The 22064-nt window shown below is 51.8% G+C and overlaps 1 protein-coding gene across 4 annotated transcripts in view; it reads left to right on the forward strand.

Annotated features, from left to right (window-relative positions):
• The window catches only part of NEDD4L (NEDD4 like E3 ubiquitin protein ligase), a gene marked incomplete at its 5' end in the record, with an annotated part of 122404 nt that overhangs the window by 44306 nt on the left and 56034 nt on the right, over positions 1-22064 (forward strand). For 3 of the 4 annotated variants that reach the window (XM_080361976.1, XM_080361977.1, XM_080361978.1), the window contains 3 exons: positions 885-966; positions 3659-3697; positions 4497-4550. In XM_080361976.1, the coding sequence (XP_080218102.1) occupies positions 885-966; positions 3659-3697; positions 4497-4550 (175 nt within the window). Of the gene's footprint in view, positions 1-884; positions 967-3658; positions 3698-4496; positions 4551-7362; positions 8536-22064 lie in introns of those variants that run through there. The other variant, XM_080361975.1, reaches the window with a different exon arrangement.

Genomic DNA, 22064 nt, shown 5'->3' on the forward strand with positions numbered 1-22064 from the left:
AGTGTTCTGTGGTTTCTGATACTTATGTCCTCTTGTTTTGTGATGGCGTGGGCAGGAATTGTGTGTGGTGATACCTGAGGTAACTGAGCTCTGAGGAGACGAGGCCTGGGCGGTGATCGAGCCGCGGTCTGTGCCGCCGCGGCCGCTGCCTTTGGCCCGCGGCTGTTCCTGGAGCTCTGCCGCGCGGTGTCCCGGCCCGTGCGCCGCGTCAGCAGTGCCGGGCGCAGGAGACACCGCCAGCCCGCACGTGTTTGGGCAGCTGCAGCTCCCGGGGCTGTGGGCGCAATGCTGAACTGAGCCATCTGTAAAGCACATAACTTAAACATCTTTTTCTGTAAGCTGTCGTCAAATCGCATCACTCACAGCTTCTGGATAGGAAACCATAGTGGTAAATCTCAGGTCTTGTTTCTTTTTGTTTTGTTTCCATATGTTTTATTTAACAGTTTTATTTGTTTTCTTTTGAAATGATCATTGCTATCCAAAAAGCTAAAAACAAAGCCAGAAACCCAAGCTGCCAGTGCCTTTTACGTGGCTTCAATGTATTACTGGATGTATTATTTGCAAGGGTTTTGAACCCGCAGGAGCACAGCGAGGCTACTGCCGCTCCAGAGCCCTGCAGCCCTCGGTGGCAGCGAGCGCAGGCCCGCGCCAGCAAGGGACACGGCTCAGGTGGCTTTAATGCTGTGGTTGGTATTTAACTGAGCGTGTTCAAAAACATCTTTTAGATATTTCAGTAGCATATTACAGTTAGAAGGTTTCACTGGAAACTCTTTCACCAAAGTGTTTGGAGCTGCTGTTGTTATCGATTAAATGACAAATTCATACTGAAATGATATTTGACTGTAAAATTATATTCCCATTAAATGTGACATCTTCTTTTGCAGTGACCCGTATGTGAAACTTTCCTTGTATGTAGCAGATGAGAACAGAGAACTCGCTCTTGTGCAGACAAAAACTATTAAAAAGGTATGTATATACCCTTCTTATTCCAGTTTTTTGGAGTTACTAAGAATATTGGAACATGATTCTATAACAACAGAATGCTTATTTACCTTGCAAAGGCTAGGAGGGAGGGTTACAATCAGCGTAGCTGCAAGCTTATTTTCTTATTTAATGAAAAACCTGTAATAGTGTAGGAATTTTGGAGCAGTAGTGCTGGGGGCTGAGGCTTCAGAGTGTACAGTGGGCAGCTCCTCTTACCCGGGGAGAGCTCTGGGCGGCAGAGGCCTGAACAGCTGCCTGCCCTGGCCGCTCTGGGCGTTTGCTTTCAGGGGCTTGTTTGCAAAATGTGTGCTTAGGATCCTTGAAAATAACGGCTTGCTGCAAAAGCACCGCTTAGACAAGTGCGGGTCCTGCGGCGCTTGTTGCTTGTGTTCGGGCGGCCTGGGAGCTGGCGGGGGGATTTTCATCTCCCACCGTGGCCCAGTGGGCAGGAGGATTTCGGTGTGGGGTAGAGAGGGTCGGGGTGAGCTCCGGAGGTCCCTCCACCCTCAGCCCGTGTGTGACTTGTGGGTGCAGCTCAGGACGGGGCAGGAGAGCGCAGGAGCCCCGCGCCTCCAAGGGAAGGTCTGGGAAGCCAGTCCGTGCCACGGGGGACGGGAGCTGGGATGGCGGCGTGGCAGTGGACTCTGCTTTGCCGTGCTGCTTAGGAAACGAGGTGACCGCAACCTGAGTTTCAGGCAATTTCTGACTTCTTTTTTAAAATTAATTAACCTCATTTTTGAAATTAATTTTAAAATTCTTATTGCCCTTATTTGAAAGGTACAAAAGCGTGATTACTAAAGACATGGCATGTTTGCCTCCTACGCATTTGAAATGTAATGGCTACAGCACAGAAAGTTGGGAGGGGTTGAAATGAGAGCATTGGATTGGAAATAATAATATAATTATTACTGCTAACAATAATAATCATAAGGTTGTAACATTACTGCTGATCTTACCGGCTTTGGAGAGTAATAAAGCTGCGAGAAGAGCACCATCAATTTAAAAAAGAGTAGTAGAGGTGTGGAAGTAACGTATGGATTGTATGGAGGAAGAGAGGAGCTCACGGAGCCTAGCGCTGCCCTAGGAAAACCTAGGGAGGGGCGGCGGAGCGCCGGGGTGACGGTGTGTTCCTGGGGTTGCATCTGCCTGTTGCACTGGTTCTTGTGACGGTCACGGAGAGCCTGGGCTTCCTCAGTCATGGCCAGAGCAGTGGTATTAACTCAGCCCTTGGAAAGTTGTAGCCATTTCTGTTTTCTCAAAGCAGTGTTCTTCCTATGCAATTTCCAATCTCTGGTTATTTCATAAACAACAAACACCTTTAACACATCTTGACTTTGGGTTAAAATCATTAATCAAAATATACTGAGCAAAGCCAGTCCCAGGAGAAATGTCCTGTGAAATGCGTACTGTGTGTGTAGAATTGCTGCTGCTCAGCTTGTGAGTTCACGAGCCAGTGCTTTCAGAAGTCTGGACGAAGCTCTGTCCAGGTTCCTGAGCTCTGGACACGGCACTGCTGCATCGGTTGTCACAACTTCTGTCTTCGTACCGATCCCTCTCAGTTATTTGTCACGTTAAACATAATTTCCTGTATCGAAATATGCGTAGCCTCCCTGTTGAGCTTCATTGCTTAGTAGCATCATTTGTGTGTTTTCCTTTTATTGGTATGGTTGAAAGCCCTTGGTTTGTTCTAATATCCTGTGGAAGATCTAACTCAGCGTGACTCTTGGCAGTTCTTTATCTGAGCAGCACTTGCCCTTTTTAGGATGTAGCTTTTTGCTGGTGATGCGTTCTGTTGTTGTTTCCGCGCTGATACCCTCTCCGAAGCTATTTGTGCTCTTATTTCTGGAGCCTCTCGTCCCAAGTGTTTCTCCTTGCTCGGGTGCTGGTGTTAGTGGGTTGGCCTGACCTGCTGCTTGATTGACGTGGAAAGGCGGAAGAGATTTCTGCCCGTTTACCAGAGCATTTCCCCAAATGGAGCACGTGCTAAGATGTGCGCTTGCGGTTAAGCAGCATTGGAGGTGAACGCGTCGTTGCTGGGCAGTGGTGTCTTCCAGGGCAGCGCCAGACCGCGCTTCGTTTGCTCAGTCGCAGGGAGGCTCTCTGGCCGCCCTGGTGGGGACGGGGCACCCGAACAGCGGCTTGTTCCAGGAGCTGGGGCGTTGGCGTCGCGCAGCCCCTCACAGCCCGCATGCTGCGGCCCTGCGGCGCTGCCGTTTCCTGCTGTCCTTGGCACCTGTGCGGAGGAGATAACCTTTCCCCTTGGTCTTCTTTCTGTCTGATTTACAGTATAAACCTGCCCGGATTTGTGTGGCCCTAAAGTTGAATGTGGGTTTACAAAAAACCACCTTTTTTTCATCTGGGTTTCAATGAACCTTGAAAAATGAAACAGGTCTTCTTGTTTTGTTTCTATAGGTTCTCAGTGATTTGCCTTTTACTCATAGAGTCCTATTTGTACTTACCATCTCTTTTAGGATCATCTGACTCCAATATCCTCCCGCGTTTAGTTTACTGGATAGAGCATTTCTAAATAATTTGATGGCAATGTTTTTGACATAATCCTTTCTCCTGTTTTCCCAGAGCACTGTCACTTGCATGCATAGTTTGGAGATTACACAGTGGTAAGCATAAGGAAATGCTGGTATGTAAACAGTAAACATATCTATTTCTTTTACAGACACTGAATCCGAAATGGAATGAAGAATTTTATTTTAGAGTAAGTTTCTCTTTACTTGCAATTACTATTTTAATGTGTACAGTTGAGCACATGGCGTTTTAGGAGGATGGGAAGAAGCTTATTTATTGTGTTTTCATTAAAAAATGCTTGTCCTGGTGTAACTGCTCTTCAGTGTCTGTAGCGATGGCGTGGTCAGCAGAGGTTGGCCTGAGGTTAATCTAGAAATGGGCAGTTTCACAATTAGGGGTTTTATTTGGAGCGTGTTTCCCGTGTTTTGAAATGGTCGCACAGTGGCGACGAGTCAGGGTTATTTCCAAGAGCTGTATGAATTCTAAGCTACCATGGAGAGAAACAGTAGAGAAGGAGGACAGACAAGAATTGCTCTTGGCCTTTGTGTTACTGAGCAAAAAGGTCAGAATATGACTTTTTATTTTTAAGTAACTTTAGTCTTTCCAGATCTTGCTTACAATGAAAACCAAGTGATAGCTAGAACTGAGTGATTTTTATCACACCAAGAAAATAATTTTAAATGTTTGGAAGTGTAAAGGAGGAGTTAAAATAGCGATTATCAAACCCAACATAATATAAGTGAGCAGGACTATACCAACTTTATTTAGTGGCTGACCATATTTGTGGTGTGAGCTGCCGGGCTGGCCCAGCTGCACCGGGGTTAGAAACAAAGTGTTGTAGTGCCGCAGTGCAAGTACAAGGAGGGATTTACATAAACCCGTTGGTCCTGTTCTGTTTGCCGTGGTTGGCCACTGTGTGAACTAGTACCCGTGTTTTGTTATCATCAGGCTGATGAACCTGCAGTGACATTGTTTGAATTCTCTCCTAGGTGAACCCAACCAACCATCGTCTCCTGTTTGAAGTGTTTGATGAGAACAGATTGGTGAGTGCTTGTCTTGCTTGTGTTCCCCCCATCACGAGGTCCTTGTAACATGGCTGATGAACGTATAGTGTAGCACATCTCAAAGGGCTGTGTTTGTCTGGCGTTAACGAGTGTGCTAAGAAATGCAGATAGAAGCACAAAAAGCATCTGCATTTGGGACTAATGGCCAGAACATGCTTCACAAAAGCAGCACCGTGCTGGGTCAGACCGGAGCCGTCCTTCCTACCTGGTGTCTGGGCACCGAAAACCTCACCGTGTTCTTCCTTGGGCCTCTCCAGCGCAAACTGGCAGAATCTCGACCTTTTTTAGTTACTCAAAAGCAGCTACTTCACCCCAATCGTGTTTTTAATACTTGTGCATTCTGTTTTGGGCTGCGCTTACCCGCGCTGCGCCTCATACCCAACATGTGCTTGTATGGAGGTTTGAGGTAATGGCACAATAATGCTCTCTGTTATGTTTTCAGTTCTGTGCCTCCTAGCACCCAGCGTGTTGTTGGCATGTTTAGTCTTAACTTAATTTGTCAGATGCAGTAGCTCTTCTGGAGGTGTCTCCCAACATCTGACTGCTGCTTGTGTTTGCTATGATTAAGTAGAGAAGGTTTTCACACAGCCGTACGTGCAATAAGTGCTGCTGTCATGCTGAACACATTGGGTTCAATATGCCAGTGCAGTGGCATACGGGGAAGTGACTCTTTTGGGGTTGTCTTTTGAAAGTTGTAACACTGTCTCGTTGTTGATGAGATCAGTGTTGCATTTGCTTGGTTGGGCACAGTACAGTCTCATTTGCTTCGTAAAGACTGGGATCATCAGTGTTGTAGAGAAGCTCTTATTCAAAAATCCCAGTATGGAAACATCCGACTTCAAAACCTCCGTTCTTTCCTCTGCCTTCCTGTTGAATGTAGAGCAAGAACCATACCAGCTGTCATCTTCTGGGTGAAAAAACCCCAGCCGAACAGCAAACCCAACTTACAGCCAAATGATCGTGTCCTTCTTTAAGAAGGAAGTAATTCGGTAAATCTGGGACTGTATTTATGGTGGGCTGACTGAACGTGTTAATGGACATGAAGTGATGGTACTGAGCGCCCTGCCGGGCTGGGGCAGCGGGTCCTGTGGCAAAGGGCCGTCAGGCTGTGTTTACTGAATGAGGAGGCATTGAACTGGTTCTTTTGGCTTTACTTGGAAATGCTTATTGTCAATACTTGCGTGTTTTTTATCCCAAGAACTTTATTTCCTCTTGGTGTTCTAGAGTTATCAAAGCACTTTCTGGTTTGCAGTGCGCCCTTTCCTTTCTACACCCCAATCAAAACAGAGAACGTGCAAAACGTGATGCAGGCTTCACCTTTGGTGCAAAGGGACCACAGCCTTGGATAATAGGTTTTATCTGAAAAAGAAGCTAAAATAATACCAGCGCCTCTGCCTCCACAAGTGAAGTACGGTACTGTTGCTCTGTAGAGGCTATTCATGCTTTTCATGTTGTTGGCTCATAGTCCACTTAAAACAATCGGGGATTGTGTGGTCTGTTGGCAGTTCTATGGTTTTAAGCTTCCATTTCTCTTGTGATTGGTCATTTTCTGTCTTTTGAAAACAAGCTCCTTGCAAACAGAGGTTGAAATGTGTAGAATAAAATATTGGCACTCCACCTACACATTTTCAGAGCCATGGACGAGGCGTAGGCTCCCAGGTTCTCCCAGGGAACGAGTGCCCATGCGCCCCCGTGCATGGTGAGCAGTTTCTTTCCTAGCGTGCGTGGAGCAGCGCTGTTGTGAGCGCCCCTCGCGCGTGTGCAGAGCCCGGCGCTGCTGCGCCGCCGCGCTGCGGAGCTGCGCTGTTGGGTGCGCTGCGGCGCGCCTGCCCGCCTGCTCCCGAGCTCTCGCGGCTCCGCGCTGGCAGTAGCGCCCTGGCGAGGGCTGAGCTCTCCCTGGAGCCCGGCCAGCAACGGGCAGAGTTCTGAGCGCCGTTGGGACAAATCGGTGCGAAACGACATGCAACACCCGTCTCCGCTTTTCGCTCGTCTTTACTGCCTGGTAAAACTGAAAAAGAAACTGTAGCTCCTGCCATCTTGCACTTTTCTACTGCTTTTTTTGTGTGAGAACTCTTTGCCATGTGTACGATTGCTTTGTTTTAATTTTTAGTTATCAGAAGGGGCTGCGCAGGGCAGTGTAGGTTAGGTTGCCTTTGTAGGGACAGTGTGAAAGTTGTGGCTTTTTAAAGGCAAGAAGTTCATTGCTTAACCATGTTCTGAGCAGAGTTAAGATTGAAAGCGTAACTGCGCTATATTTATTCGTGTTCTGCCATGATAGCTTAGTGCTGTAACACACCCCAGAACGTTAAGCCTGAAATAATTTTTCTCGCTTGCATGTGAGTTGCCTCACAGCCCTGACCCTGATCGCGGCGCTTTTGCGGCAGTTGAGTCTTTGCGGGGGTGCCGTATGCAAATGCGCGGCGGTGCGGAGCCCCGGCAGCTGCGCCGGCTCTGCCGCGGGGGCCGCCGCTGATGGAAAGGGAGCAGCTGGGAAGGTGCCGCGTCAGGCACCCCCTGCGCGCCCCCGGGGCCGCTGCGGCGGGGAGCCCTCCGGCCCTCCGGCCTCGTGACCGGCCCGGCCGGCCCGGCCGCTCGCTGCTCAGCCCCAGCCATGCCTGGAATGCCGCTCGCCACTTGGGCTATTTCTGCTATCTGTCGCTCTCAGGGCTGCAGCGCTAACGGTTTGGCAGATGGGACACTTTTTCTTGGAGTTTATGTCTTTGGTTTTTAACTTCTGGCAGTGCCTGAATTGTTGCTGTTCTCCCTCTCCTTTTCTTCTCTCTGTAAAACCATGGCCCATCGGCTGCGGTTTCATTTTGGCTCTGGGCGAAGCAACACGGCCCCCGAATCGGAGATCCTCGACCGGGAGAGAGAAGATGACTTTTTCATGGCATTCCACACTCTGCCGAGAAGGCACAGCCCGCACGCTTTCTCCCGACACGGGGCGGGTTACGGTGGCGGCGGCGATTTGCAAGAAGTGGGCTCCTTGAAGAGGAGCACATCCATGTTTATTCCCCAGCTGCTGAACAGCGTGGACGTGCGTCCCACGAGGAGCTCGTCCATGCAGATCTCTCTCCAGCGCAAGACTGCGAACGGCTGCGCGGACGAGTGCGCGGCGCCGGAGTCTGCGGAGGAGACCCCTCCGTGTGAGGCCTCGGACGTGGGGGAGCGTTACGCGGCCCCCGGGGACACCTGTTCTTCTCCCAGCAGTGCAGAGGTGACCCCTGAGAACTCTGCACCCAGGCTGACGGAAGACTTAGGGCAACAGATCGATGGAACTGTTTGCTGTAATCACAGAATATTTTGTACTATTCCTTCTAATAACCAGAGTGAGGATGCTTCATCAGCTGCCCAAGGAGCCGAGGCAAATGAAGCAGCTTCGGGTTTAAACATAAGCGGTGTGAGGATTCAGCATCGGGCTTCAAGTGCAGATGTGCCTCAGGTGACGCTGCTCCCGTTTGGTGCCGAGGCTCAAAGCAGCGCTCCTGCCCCCGAGCCCCGGCGGTGGTCTCTGCAGCACGTACCAGATATGTCAGCAAATTCAGGGAAAAAGTTGTTTGTTCTCCAGTTGCAGCAGCCGCAGACAAGCGGTACGAGCGCAGGAGGAGAGTATAACTTTGGTTTTACTGGAACAAAAGGGGACAGGTTGGTCAGGTACCCTCGGATACGGCTGGAAAGGAGCACTTCCTACCCTGTCCAGCCACCGACCGGAGAAACGAGCCCCGCGGATGACGGGGTGAATTCGGAACCACATGGAAACTGCAGGAACGGGTCAGAAGTGCCTGGGAGCGATTCAGTAGAGCGGATTCCTCAGGGGCAGGGCTGCTTGTTTAAAATCAGACCGGATCAAAACACGAGGCAGCAGCACTTCAGAATCCTTGTCACCCGCGGTCCCGAAGAACAAGGCCGGGTGGTGGGTCAGGAGGAGCGTGGCAGCCCCGGCCCCGCAGCCTCCGGCGCCGCAGTAAGTATGTGAAGCACAACTGCGAAGGGCCTGGGCTTGACGCAGCTGCGGCACTTCCATTGTTAGCGCTAGAATGTTCTGCATTTCTCTGGGGCAAGCACAATCATCTCTGTTTCTAATCTAACCGAACTTTGCTTGCAGTTATGATTACATCCAGTGTAATATTTTGAGATCCTAATGTCACACGTTTCTTAATTCAGTGTTACATCAGCTGGAAAGATCTTGAAAATCAAAACATTCAAGCGGCAAATTAAGTGTTCGTGTTAATTTAGTTGGCTGAGACCTCGCTGCGTGAATTTTTCCTGCGCTCTGTTTTTAAAAACAAATACTTTCACACCTTCTGAGTATAATGTACACACGTGTGCCTCTGCCCGGCTTTAAAATGTGTATGCTAATGCAATAGTAGCTAAGGCTGTGGAAAGCTTACGGTAACTCCAATCAGGATATTGACTTAACAGATAAGGTACAAAGAAGTTAGGAAAAAATCTGACAATTAGGATTGTTTTGCCTTGTGGAAATGAAAGCCGTGCCCCGTTTTTGTGTGCCGCGAGCCGGGCACAGCTTGCTAAAGCGTCTTGTTTGTATTTGCCGTGCGTTTGCTTTAGGATGACAAATTAATCTGGTTTCTCTTTGTTATAACGGGAGAAGATTGATGGTTTGTGGTTTTAAGCCACTTTTTACAAGACCGGGGTAGGAATGAAACTTAGGGGTTTAGTCATTTGCTTAAATAGCTGTACAGTGCAACTGAACACCGCCCGCTGGAGCTGCTCAGCCGGCGCTGCTGTATATAGCACAGCAAGTGCTCGGCTCCAGCTGTGACAGCAGGCTCGCAGGAGGGGCTTTTGCTGTTGGTTGCCTGTGTGTTGTGCGCATTGGTTCCGTGAAGCATGCACAGACAGATGGACAGACAGCCAGCAGCTTTCTGTGCAGGGCTGGGAGTTGCCGGGTTATCCAGTGGAACCTTCTTTTTAGCTCTTCAGTAGACCTTGCGAGTAGAAAATCACAAAGTATCCCTAGACCTGTACTGAAAACAAAGTGCCATAGAAGTAGTCCCTGGGCAGTGCCGGTTTCGCCTCGGTCTCTGGAAGGCAGCACAAAGTATCCCTAGACCTGTATTGAAAACAAAGTGCCATAGAAGTAGTCCCTGGGCAGTGCCGGTTTCGCCTCGGTCTCTGGAAAGCAGCCGCCTTGTGAAGAGGCGCGTTGGGTCTTTCCTGCCAGCCGGAGAGCGTTTCAGCAGGAGAATCTGAAATGCAGAAACTGTACGGATGATCGCCTTCATTTGACTTGCATGTATGCAGCGCAGCATGTTACGTGTTCTCATCCTAAACCGAATCTAAATCTCCTACTAAAAATGAAATGGGGAGAAAAAAGTGTCTTTTTTTTCCTTTCCTGTTTTTCCGCTGTTCCTTTCCAGTAACAGCGGTTGATGGTGGAGCAGCAGCACCCGTTACACAGGTAGCTGCAGGGTGTCCCACAGTCCCGGGGTTCCCAGGTCTGTGTGACCTGCGGAGATGCGCCCTGGTCTCTGCACCCCAGTGTCAGCTCTTTGGTCTCCAGTGCAGGACCTGTTCCCGTGCCCAGGACGTACCGCGGTGTGTCCGGGGGAGGGTTAGGAAGCTGTTCCTACGTGCTCTTCGTTTCGGTCAGCGTGTGAAATGGATTGGTCAGGCGGGAGGCATGGCGGTCGCGGGGGCGCTCAGCCCACGTGGTGCCGGCAAAGGGCGATGGTGCTGCAGAGAGGTTCAGGAGTAAGGAATTCACTGAAATGTAAAACACGTCTCGTGGTGGTTTCTCACATTTGAAGTAAGCCCAGAAACCTTGTGGGTAGAGGTGATTGGCTGGGCCAGGTGCCACAGGACGTGGGGAATGAAAGCATTTTGGTGAAAGATCTGCTCTATTTTGTCTACATACAAAACATTCTTTAGTAAGGTACATTTTTAATCTATCGCACAGCAGTTTGTTTGGAGGACCTGTGATGCCAAGCAAGGCTGTGCCGGAAATATTTGTTCCATGAAGCTGAGGGGAAAGTTGCCACGTTGTGTAGTTGTCAGCCCGTGGACGCAGCCTGTGCGTGTTGGCTGACGCAGGGCACGGGGCCGGGAGCGGCAGCTGCTGCGGCCGCGTTGGCCTGGAGGGCGAGCGCGAGCGGCGGCCGCGGCGCTGCTCCGCCCGCTCGTCGTGACCTTGCACGTAGCTGCTGTTTCGGACCAGCGCTTTGGGGCGAGCGGGTGGATTTCATTACGGGTCGCTCTAGAACATTAACTAGGAGCTTATGTCCAGTTGTGAAAAATCTCATTTGGAAGCCTTGTTACAGATTCTTTTGACCACTATGATATTGGATGTGTAATGCAATAGGCCACTGTGGCGTATGGCAAATACTCACACTGTTTATAATGTGGGTCTGTGAGTGCATAGCTGCATTTGCAGGAAACACTTCAAAAATCTCCTGTATTGGACAACTGTTTGAGTCCCGACAAAGGCATCTTTGTTGTGATAGAAATACAAAGTGCCCTAGCAAAATGTTATGGTAGTAGGGCTGACTTAGTTCCACAGACATGGCAGCTCTTAGCTCTGCAAGTCTGCGTTTCTCACAATGCAGCTTTTCTTTTCCTTTCTTAGAAAGAAGTGTAGAATAGCTGTTTTTGTGAATTACGGAGAATCCGGAGGTGGCAGCTGGGAGGGGCGCGCAGGCCTGGGACAGGCGGCACGGGGCCGAGCTCCGCGCAGTGCGGCGCCCGGAGCAGCGACGCTGGCGCCTCCGCCGCCTGCCCCGGCGCTGGAGGCGGTTTCTGTGCACGGCGCTCGCCGGCACAAGGGGAGCTCATGGAAAGCTTTAAAGGTGAAATAAACTGAAAAGGGATGTTTTTTCCCAGTTGTTCAACCAACCATTTCGAGAGTTCGTTAATTTCAGGTTAGTTAATGCAGCCCACAGGGAGATGTCAGTTTTCTCTTTCAGTGTTGCTCTCCTTGCCCACTCCTGTGGCCGCTCACCAGCCTGCCCTTGTTTAACAGCTTTCATCCCCTTTAACCAACCCCCATGCTCATACTTCTTTACCACTTGACCTGGAAACGTGGTGCTTTTGAATTGGAAAAGAGGTTTAATTGCTTCTCTTAGAACTTCTGAACCACCTATAAATGTGTGACAACTCCAAAGAATAAATAGAACTGAGACAAATCCTGTTCCTAAGGAATGTGGGTATAACTGTTTATCTGCCTCTCCTGTTTTTATCTGGATGGTGAAGTGTGTTGGAAGCAGCAGTCATTCCATTGAGATCAAACATGCAGAGTGAAAATACGCTTGACATTAGAGCCTTCCCTGCTGGCTGTCTGTCCATCCGTGCAAGCATCGTGGCGCTTACCTGAGCAGATGCCCTAAACTGGCTTATTGGTACTTTTGGTGTTGGACAGGTGATGCTGACGGTCACACTGACCCGCTGCCGTGTCTCCCAGGTTTGGGTGATGCTGACAGTCGCACTGACCCGCTGCCATGTCTCCCGTGTTTGGGTGATGCTGATGGTCGCACTGACCCGCTGCCATGTCTCCCGTGTTTGGGTGATGCTGATGGTCGCACTGACCCGCTGCCGTGTCTCCCGTGTTTGGGTGATGCTGATGGTCGCACTGACCCGCTGCCATGTCTCCCGTGTTTGGGTGATGCTGATGGTCGCACTGACCCGCTGCCGTGTCTCCCGTGTTTGGGTGATGCTGACGGGTGCTCACACTGACCCGCTGCCGTGTCTCCCGTATTTGGGTGATGCTGACGGGTGGTCGCACTGACCCGCTGCCGTGTCTCCCGTGTTTGGGTGATGCTGACGGGTGGTCACACTGACCCGCTGCCGTGTCTCCCGTGTTTGGGTGATGCTGACGGGTGGTCACACTGACCCGCTGCCGTGTCTCCCGTGTTTGGGTGATGCTGACGGGTGGTCACACTGACCCGCTGCCGTGTCTCCCGTGTTTGGGTGATGCTGACGGGTGGTCACACTGACCCGCTGCCGTGTCTCCCGTGTTTGGGTGATGCTGACGGGTGCTCACACTGACCCGCTGCCGTGTCTCCCGGGTTTGGGTGATGCTGATGGGTGGTCGCACTGACCCGCTGCCGTGTCTCCCGTGTTTGGGTGATGCTGACGGGTGGTCACACTGACCCGCTGCCGTGTCTCCTGGGTTTGGGTGATGCCGACGGGTGGTCGCACTGACCCGCTGCTGTGTCTCGTGTGCCAGCAGCATCACTGAGTGCAGCACAGCGCTCTCCATGCAGCGGAGCAACAACAGCTGTAGTGCTGGTGGTTTATTTGGTAGCCTTCGTTATACCGGGAGCGTATCCTTGCAAATGTAGCAGTCTCGTAACGCAGCAGTGTCCGACGCAAGCGTTTCTGGGCGGTCTGTGCAGGGACAGCCGCAGCAGCTCCCGTGCCCGTGGCAGAGGCGCCGGCGCTCAGGGCGCCGTGCTGCTCCGGCCGCTGTCTCGTGTGCCGCACCGCGGGCTTGTCTTTGATAGCGCACATGTCCAAGTTTGGAGACCTACTTTGGAGGCTGCTGTCTGGACTCTAATAGGCATTTCTAGCGCATAATTCATGTTGCCCTCAGCTCGACGTTTAAAATAGCTCCAATGAATAGTGCTCTGCATTTCCTGCCTCTCCCTTGCTGTACCAGGAGTGCAGATGGCTATCGGGAAACCTGCTCTGTGCAGATAAGGGCCTTGTTGACATCTGCAGGTAGATGTGATGAATTCCAGCCCTCTGGGCTGTGTAAGTTTCCTGTCAAGGACAAATCAGTTTTCTTTCCATCCCATCTCCTCAACTAACCCACTCTGGGTCGCGCTGGGAGAACGGTGGTGGCTCCCGGAGTGCCACCCTTCGCAGCCCGTTGTGCTCGGGGGTGTGCTGTGGCGCCTGTCCCTCCTGTGTGACAGCCCCGGGAAGTCACCTGTCCCTCCTTTGCCAGCGGCCCATGGCCCAGCGGCTGTCCCGAGCTCCCCCCGTCCGGGGGGCAGGCGCCGCGGTCCCAGGCGCGTGCGGCAGGGGCCAGGCGCGAGTGGACAGTGCCGAGGAGCACACTGCATTCATTCATTTATTCATTTATTTAATTCTTTTCCCCTCACGTGGAGGACAAATAGCACATTGCAAGCAGTGTAAATTAGCTTGCAGGATCAATTAATATGTCATTTTTGGTTAAGAACTGGCAGTGCTGTCTTTACTATATCCCTTCACGTTCCCAAAGTTCCCTGGGAAAATGTTCTGGGATCTTATTTGACTCCATTGTTGGGTGTTTTTTTCCCCCGAAAGCTGTATCTTCTGGTGATACTCTTTGGAGAACCCAGAATAAAGCTTTGCGCAGAAGAGCTGGAATGAGCGTCACTGTTCTAGCAGCACGGGACTGCGTGCGTGGCAAGCTGTCTGCTGCATGCCGGTGCGCAGCGCTCGCTAGAGCCGAGCCGTGGAGCGCTCCGTCCATGGCGGGAACGCCGACGCTGTCTCGGCCGTGAGGGTGCCAGCCAGAGCAGCTTTGGTGCGGAGCTGGCCGCAGAAAACCACGCACATCAACCAGATACAGAGTTTTCATTGCTTTTTGCACTATTTAGCTGTTCTCCTGTTTGAGAAAAGCTGTCAAGTAATGAAGAATTTAGGAACGTGTGTGTTTATGACTGTTCTAGTTCAAAAAGCTGCTCTCAATCCAATTCTATCCTGTTTGCTTAGTTTCCAGATTAAATCTCATTGTAAAATGTATTTCTGTACACATTTGTCTAAAATCCAGTGCTGTTATTTGTGGGTTTTGTGTAACAGGGTGGCATTTATAGCTTCCAAAAGTCAGCATCGGTTAACGAAATCAGCACTGTGACCATGCAGGTTGCTGTCTCCAAAACGGGTGAATAAATAAAAGGGAAAACCTCCCCTTGGCTGTGTTTAAATGCTGTGATATTAAAGCCAGCACAGCACCTCACAGCACACGCTGTACCCTCCTGGGCCACCAGGTATTCTAGAGAAGAGCTGAGAATATCGGCTTTGCGATAAGGTGGCGCTTTCATCTTGAGGGAAAAGAGGGGTTCAGCTGTGAATGGCTGCGACCGCCCGTCAGTTATGTGTTGAAGTCCTGTATTCTGAATCCCACTGTGGACAGAGGTTGGGTTGTTTTGAAGGCCAAGTATAATAATATATAGTCACTGTTGATAATAAATGAGGCAACAGGACCCTACTTGTTTGCCATTAACGTTAGTGTTCAACAGCTTGCTGGGCACACACAAAGCATCGATCGCTGGAGGATGGTATGTTAAATGCTTTGATTATCGAAAGCAATCCATGAAAATCCTTCAAACAAGGCGCTAGAGGCTGGTAACAACCCTCTTGGAGAAAGTGATTGCGCAGGTTTTAGCTCAGGCGGGTGCTTAAAATAGTGTTGTATTTGGTTTTAAAAGCAGTTTTCCTGCTTTAGAGCTTTGCAGCCCGTGTCCTGGGAGGAAGCGGCGCAGCGTATCGAGAGGTGCCAAGAGCAGCATCTGTTGAGGGGTTATGATAAACCACTATTAGTTAAAATATTTTCACGTTGCTAAATAAAATCTGAAACACTGTTATGGAAGCTAAGAACTACATCCATGACACCACACATAGCATCCTGGAGAGTGAAAAGCTCCTCTAATGAAGTTCAGTGCATTTTAGCAGTAATACATTTATCTCGTAGTACTTAGTGTTATAAAGACTTTAAATTACACTGATGGTAACCATTTAGTTATTTGAAAGCTGCCTCGGGCATGGTTTCATGTTGTAAAACCACAAGCACTTATTTGTTTCAAGTTGCGCGAGTGTGGAAGGGGTGTTGGTGTTAAACGGCTCAGGACCCGCGTTGCCCGCTGCCGCAGCGCCGTGCTCTCCAGAGCTGCGCACGGGGCGGCCGCGGCTCCGCGTTACCAACACTATTGTTTTTGGCAGCTCCGTCGCGGTGCTCGCCAGCGCTGGCGTATGCCAGTGACCCGAGCTTGCTCCAGGGATGGCGCAGTGTTCGGGATGCGGCTCCTTAGCAGCGCGCTGCTCACACTCAGCTCTTCAGAGCTCAGGAGCACAGCTGCCAGTCCCAGACACGTTCATGAAGGGTTCTTTTCGTGTGGGACATTTTAAGGTATGGGGTTGCAAGAGACACTCTGCGAGGCACACTGATCAAACTACAGTGTAGCTGTGGAAGATTTCTTTATTTCTGTAGGTCACAGTGCTTGTGGCACTCTGGGCTTTCCCAGCCCCTGCTGTGGCAGCTCTGTGTGCTGGGGAGCTGCAGCAGAGCTGGGCAAGCAGCTGGAGCTGCCCGGTTAGGAGCTAAATGTGACCCGTAACCTGTGAGTGCTGAGCCCCGGCTGCGCTGGCTGAGCCCCGACCGAGCCCCGGCCGCGCTGGCTGAGCCCCGGCCGAGCCCCGGCCGTGCAGGCTGAGCCCCAGCCGAGCCCCGGCCGCGCAGGCTGAGCCCCAGCTGTGCTGGCCGAGCCCTGGCCGAGCCCCGGCCGCGCTGGCCGAGCCCCAGCCGCGCTGGCCGAGCCCCGGCCGCGCTGGCCGAGCCCCGACCGCGCTGGCCGAGCCCCGGCCGCGCTGGCCGAGCCCCGGCCGCGCTGGCCGAGCCCCGGCCGCGCTGGCCGAGCCCCGGCCGCGCTGGCTGAGCCCCGGCCGCGCTGGCTGAGCCCCGGCCGCGCTGGCTGAGCCCCAGCTGCGCTGGCTGAGCCCCGGCCGTGCTGGCTGAGCCCCAGCTGCGCTGGCTGAGCCCAGGCCGCAGGCAGCTCACTGAGCCTCAGACAGCGATATGAGATTGGGGCTGGTTTGCACGATTTGAAGGTGTGTGGCCAAACCTGGACCCATGGGAAGTCGTTAGGAATTCTGCCATTGACTTCGGCGTGATTGGAGCTGCATGCAGGAGCTTCCCCTTGCTACTCTGTTCTTACATTTAGCTGTAGGAATTCTAGTCTTCAGTGTAACAGCTCTAAGGGAAACAGAAGCCGCTCAGAGAGCGTTTTCACCGTAGGTAACGGTCTGTACTGAGACGTCGCTCTGTGTTCACACGTGCCTGCTGGGGTGTGGGCAGGATCCCCAGCCGCGGCGGCGGTTGGGCCGTTGGGCCCAGTCCTGCCCGAGGCGCAGCGCCCTCGGGGAGCGAGGGCGGGCAGACACAGGCCGTGCTGCAGCAGCGCACCTTCAGAGCCCCCGTTACCTGGGGGCCGCTGGGACAGCTGGCCGGTCGGCAAGCCCGCGCTGCGCCATTCGCGACGTGTCTGTAGGTCTCAGTTTACCATGTATTTCAGTCTGTTCTGTCGACAGGCGAGCATGCAGAAATTTCTGACATCTTCAAAAGCGGTAGCAGGTCCTGCACTCCTCAGGGTTATGCCTGTCAACTTCTGAGATTATCCGAGTCACGGAAAGAATTTTAAATTCTCACATATTTTAAAGTAAAAAGTTACTTTGGTTTGTTGATGTGTTGGCAGCACACTGCAGGTTGTTTGCTGTCTCCTACTCTAGATAGCGTTATCATGCAGGGAAGAAAACAGGGCCAGTCTGAAGTGTGAGTGGAGTTTTCTCTGGGGAAGACTCGCTAAGTGAACTCGCAGAGTGCGCTGAGGATGGTGGTTCCCTCTGCGTGACCCCACGCACGTCAGTTAGGATCAGCCGTTGTTACCGATGCCCTGCGTGCGGCTGGAGGGGCCGGGCGGTGTCCCCGCGCTGGTGTCACCGTGGTGTCCCCGCGCTGGTGTCACCGTGGTGTCCCCGCGCTGGTGTCACCACGGTGTCCCCGCGCTGGTGTCACCACGGTGTCCCCGCGTGTCCCTGCTGCACTGGGGCCGCTCTGGTGCGCAGCCGCGGGTTCAGCAGCGCTGGCCAGGCAGGGACAGCAGCTGGGTTTGTGGTGCCAGGTGCCAGCCCGGACAGATGCGGGGAGAGTGGGGACAAGGAATGTGGAGCCGTCGGTTTGCAGCGCCAGCGCCATTCTGCATGGGCCGGTGTAGCGTCCCTTCCCAGCCGCGGCAGAGGGGTGTGCGAGCCCGGCGCTGGAGAGGGCTCTCCCTCGCCTTGTGTGACGTCCCTGAACTTCGCGGGGATTAGCGTTTCTGACCAAACATTTGCAGCAAATGTTTCTGGAGCTCTGGCCTTCCTGCTTTTAGTTATAATCAAATTTTAAATGTATAAAGTTCAAGTCATTGTGCAAGATTTCGTGATACGAACAGAATAGATTGGTAGTTGGTTGTAAACAAACGTGTGCAACATGAAACAAACTTCTTAAGGTTTTTTTCCATGTTCTTTGTTTGTCACCATGAGATTATATTGCCAGTTACCCTACTGTGGTTTGTTTGGTTGGGTTTTTATTACTGACTGAATTTTAAATGCATAATTACCCACCATAAAGACCTTGCAGTGAATATTAGTGACTGATCTACGTGAACTGGTAACTATCCTTTTCTTCAAGAGCTAGTTAAACAAAAATTCACATTATTGAGCAGGTCTCGAGGTTCTTTGTCTTGGCAAGAAAAAAAGGTGGTTGAACTTGTATTGGTGTAAATGGCGATGCATTGACAGAATTGAAGCGGAGTAGTTAGCTGTCCACGGAGCAGCGTTCCCGTGGCCCAGGAGAGGGCGGTTTGTGTTTCCCCGCTCGGCCGTGTGTCCCTCGCTGTCCTCACGAACAGCAGCTCTCGCTCTTCGTCAGCAAACCTGGCTGTTACAGTTCTTACAGCGCTGGTGGGTCGTGGGTTGCTTTGCTTGGTTGGGTTTAGGTTTTGGGTGTTTTTTTTCTTTAACGTTAGGAAAATCATCAAAGCAAAAATGTTATGTCAAATATTGCCAAGTCTAATGCCTTTCTGAATATAAGTGCTTTTCTGTTTCTTTGTGACTGTTGTCTTTAGATAAAGCTCAGTGTCGGGTTCTTCCGTCAGGCACATACCTAATGTCCTGCATCACGGTCCCAGACAGACACGTCGGTGGGTCCTGATGGAAGAGAGCGGAGTCCTGGAGAAGGGACTCGGTGTTCCTTCGGCTCCCTTTGGCCCTGGCAGTCTGTGGGGCGCTCTCATCATTTAGGGGCAACCAAGTACTGCGGGAGCTCTAGCGTGTTGTTTTCAGACAAAGCCTGACGTGCGGCTTTGCTAAGGCCGGCACTACCGCAGCCGGCCCTCGGGGCTGTGCCGGCCGGGGCGGGGGGAGCTGGATTCGGGAGCTGGACGCGGCCCGTGCGCTGGTGGGAATCGCAGCCCGGCTAAACGGGAGCTGCTGTCTGCCCTGCAGCCACGTGTCTGATGAAGGGTTCCCGGGGCGGCTCTGAGCCGTCGCTGCTCGTCGGAGCGGGTTGTGTTCCGTGGCCGGGTCGCGCAGTTTCGCAGCGCGTGGGCGGCGGTGGCTCCTGCCCCACGCGGCGTGGGGAGCGGAGCGGGGCCCGCGGGACTGCGGGCTCTGGTTCGCCTGGTCACGGCGTGTTACATTGTACTGCTGTTTTGAAAGGAGTGCAGCGGTGTACACATTGAGGAAAACACTCAGGGGTACTATTCGGTAAGAGAGGAACGTTACATCAGTGCAATGGTATGCGTGATGAATGACTAAAAATATTATCATTCTTCAAGAACTTTTTTGCGCTGTTGAAATGGTCCTTTGCTGCACAGTTCTTTGCTTGAAAGTTATTCTAATATATATGGAGAAAGCCAGTATATTTGCCCAGAAATTGTGGAAGAAGAGCTGCAGAGAGAACCGTCAGTAGTTAGAAAACTTGCGAAGTACACCGAATGTATGCAGAATATACATACACTGTGCCTTATGGAAGTAATGCCCATTGATCCCTCTGTTTCTGAGCTCTTTATAAAACTAGCAGTTCTATTCTTGGCCAGTTTTGAGAGGGAGCGTCTGGATTCTTTCAGTGTTGTCTGTGCTGGATTGCCGTAGAAGCCCCAGTCTCAGCGTCTTTGAAAGGCGGGGGCTCTGAGCCTCCGTAACCCGCGGCCCAGCCGCCTTCTGCGGGGAGCAGGATGTGACCCCGAACTTGGCAGCGGGAGGTGATGTCTGTTTTAATGGGTTTTGCTGTCCTGTTGCTAATCTTCCATCATGGCTTCAAGAGCTGCATATATTCTGCATCTTGAGCTCTTCTATCTTCCGAATTGCAGTTGCTGCAGTTCTGCAGGATGTGTTATAAGCACTGGAATCACTTCAAAGAGCAGATAAATCCCCCTAGCACCCTCGAGCGTTTATTCTTCCTTCTGTGCAGTCTCAGCCTTATTCACAGCATGAACAAAGCTGTTCCCTCTGCTGCCCGTACCAGCGGCAGCACATACGGAAGGTGGTACAGACAGCACGAGCAGCTTTGGGGGCAAAAAGCGTTGGGGCACTTGGTAAAGATGCTGAGAGCCGTGAGAGGCTGGCTGGGAGGGGCAGCGCGGTGTCGGCGGTGCCTCCGCGGCCGCCAGGCCCTGCGCAGGCGCCTCCTCTGAGCGAGGAGCCGTGCACCCTCCACTTTTCATTTTGATTCGTCACTGCTGTCATTTCAGCTCTTGGGATGCAAGTGAAACCAGCTCATGCCCAGTATTCGGAATATTTTGGGACTTGGTGGTGCTTACCTGATAACCACATTGTGAATCTGTAGTTCGTTTCGGTGTTGTCTCCTTACTGTGCCTCTGTTCCTTTGAAGAGTTGTAGTGAAACTTCATAAGAGGGTTATTTCATGTTTGTTTTGCCAGTCATTCCCGCATAAGTTATGGAACGAGGGACAAGGGAAGCTCTCCTGACACGTGAGCTCGTTCCAGGCGTTGTGCCTGTTTCCCCCCGCTGCACCGCGGTTCTGTTCCGTCTCCCACGTCCCCTCACAGCTCGGGCCTGGCTGAGGGGTGTCTGGGCCACCAGCTCCTCCTGCCAGGCCACCTCTGCGCTCCTCCCCGCGGCTCTGCCCCGTGTCTAACGAAAACGGACTCTGGTCTTTGCAGAGGCTGTTGGTAATGCGATGGCACTAATAATAGCAGGTGTTCGCTCTTGTACGTCACAGGTACAGCCTTTAATAACTGGTACCCGTGTTAGAGCGGGGAAATGCAAGTGTTTCCAGCACTCCTGTGTGTCATACTTTTAATTATAATGGGGATCTAAATAGGAAGCCATTTTATCGTAATGAATGGGGCCAATCTGTAGGTCGCTGTTGGCTCTGGCGTTGCGCAGGGCTGCCTTGGCGGTGACTCACGTTTCAGGAACGCGGTGGATCTTGGCAGAGGTGCCCGGTGTTTTGGAGTGTGTTTGAAAAAGCAGTGGCAGCGCAGGAGAAGTATTTCAGCGTTTAACTAGTCTGTGCTTGTGTACTGCGGCTGTTCCCAGCTGTTGCACGGGGACAAACGTCAAGAGCCAGCCTGTCGGCGGAGGGCTTTGTTCATCACACTGTGCTGAGAAAGAAAGCGTTATGGAGGCTGAAACAGAACTGACACTGTTCTTGTGCGAAGATTCCGGGACCAGTATTTATTTATTTGGGTTCAGATGAATAACACCAGCTAATGGTTTACAAAATAAACCAGTCTTTGTATTTTGCTTACCTTGCCTTAGAGATCTGCAACAGGGGAAACCGCGACAGCCACCAGAGTGATTGTAGTATTTGGGGGGTAAATGATACGCCTTAAACTCTGAGTAACTTGTATTACCGCTAGGTAGTAAAATCCGTCACCACGTCAAAATTTCATATGGAGTCTCTATCGGTAGAGCGATTTGTAAAAATGAATTTGAAATATTAAATACTAGGCCAAAAAAATGGATGCGTTCAACAAAAGTGAAGTTTGCAACGTAAAATACTTTTTCTAAAATACTTTGCTCTCTAGAAAGAATTACTGAAACATTTATTTTTTAATAAAAATGTTGGATGTTTTATGTCACAAAAGGAAACGGTGAAAAAAACAGATTCAAAATTAAAAATTCAGCATTGGGGTATATTGGTTGGACAATGGGAGATAGTGTTTATGTACTGAACGAGCGTGAGCGCAGCAGCAAGTCGGTCAGTCGTCTGGGCTGTCACGGCGCCTGGCGTTGGTCGGGAAGCAGTGGCTGATGAAGAGTGCTGTTGTCCTGAGTGCCGCCAGCAACACGCTGCGTCAGGCGCCAAAAAGAAGAAATGGGGAATTTAGGATGAAAGCATATATATATCTCTATATATCTATATGCCCAGCTGCCCCTCTTGCACAGTACCTGTTCTGCCCAGTTCATGTCTGGCACAGCCACGGCAGCCAGGTCGGTGCCATCTGGAGGGGATTTTGGGAGGGAATGGGGGACATCTGGAGGGGACTTTGCGGGGGAATGGGGCACATCTGGAGGGGACTTTGAGGGGAATGGGGGTGTTTAGGGTGCCGGGTTTGCTGTGGAAGGGCTCCTGGGCAGCAGCCCCGGTAAGGAGAAGAGCAGGTCCCGCGCGTCCCGCCGGAGCTGCTGCCGCGGTTCGGAGGACGCCGTGGTTCAGAGGACGCCGTGGTTCTGAGGACGCCGCGGTTCGGAGGATGCGCTGTTTGCACAAGCATCCTGCACACGCGAGCGTCCTGTTTGCGCGAGCGTCCTGTTTGCACGAGC

Source organism: Nesoenas mayeri (assembly GCF_963082525.1).
Source record: "Nesoenas mayeri genome assembly, chromosome: Z".
Taxonomy (NCBI): Eukaryota; Metazoa; Chordata; class Aves; order Columbiformes; family Columbidae; genus Nesoenas; species Nesoenas mayeri.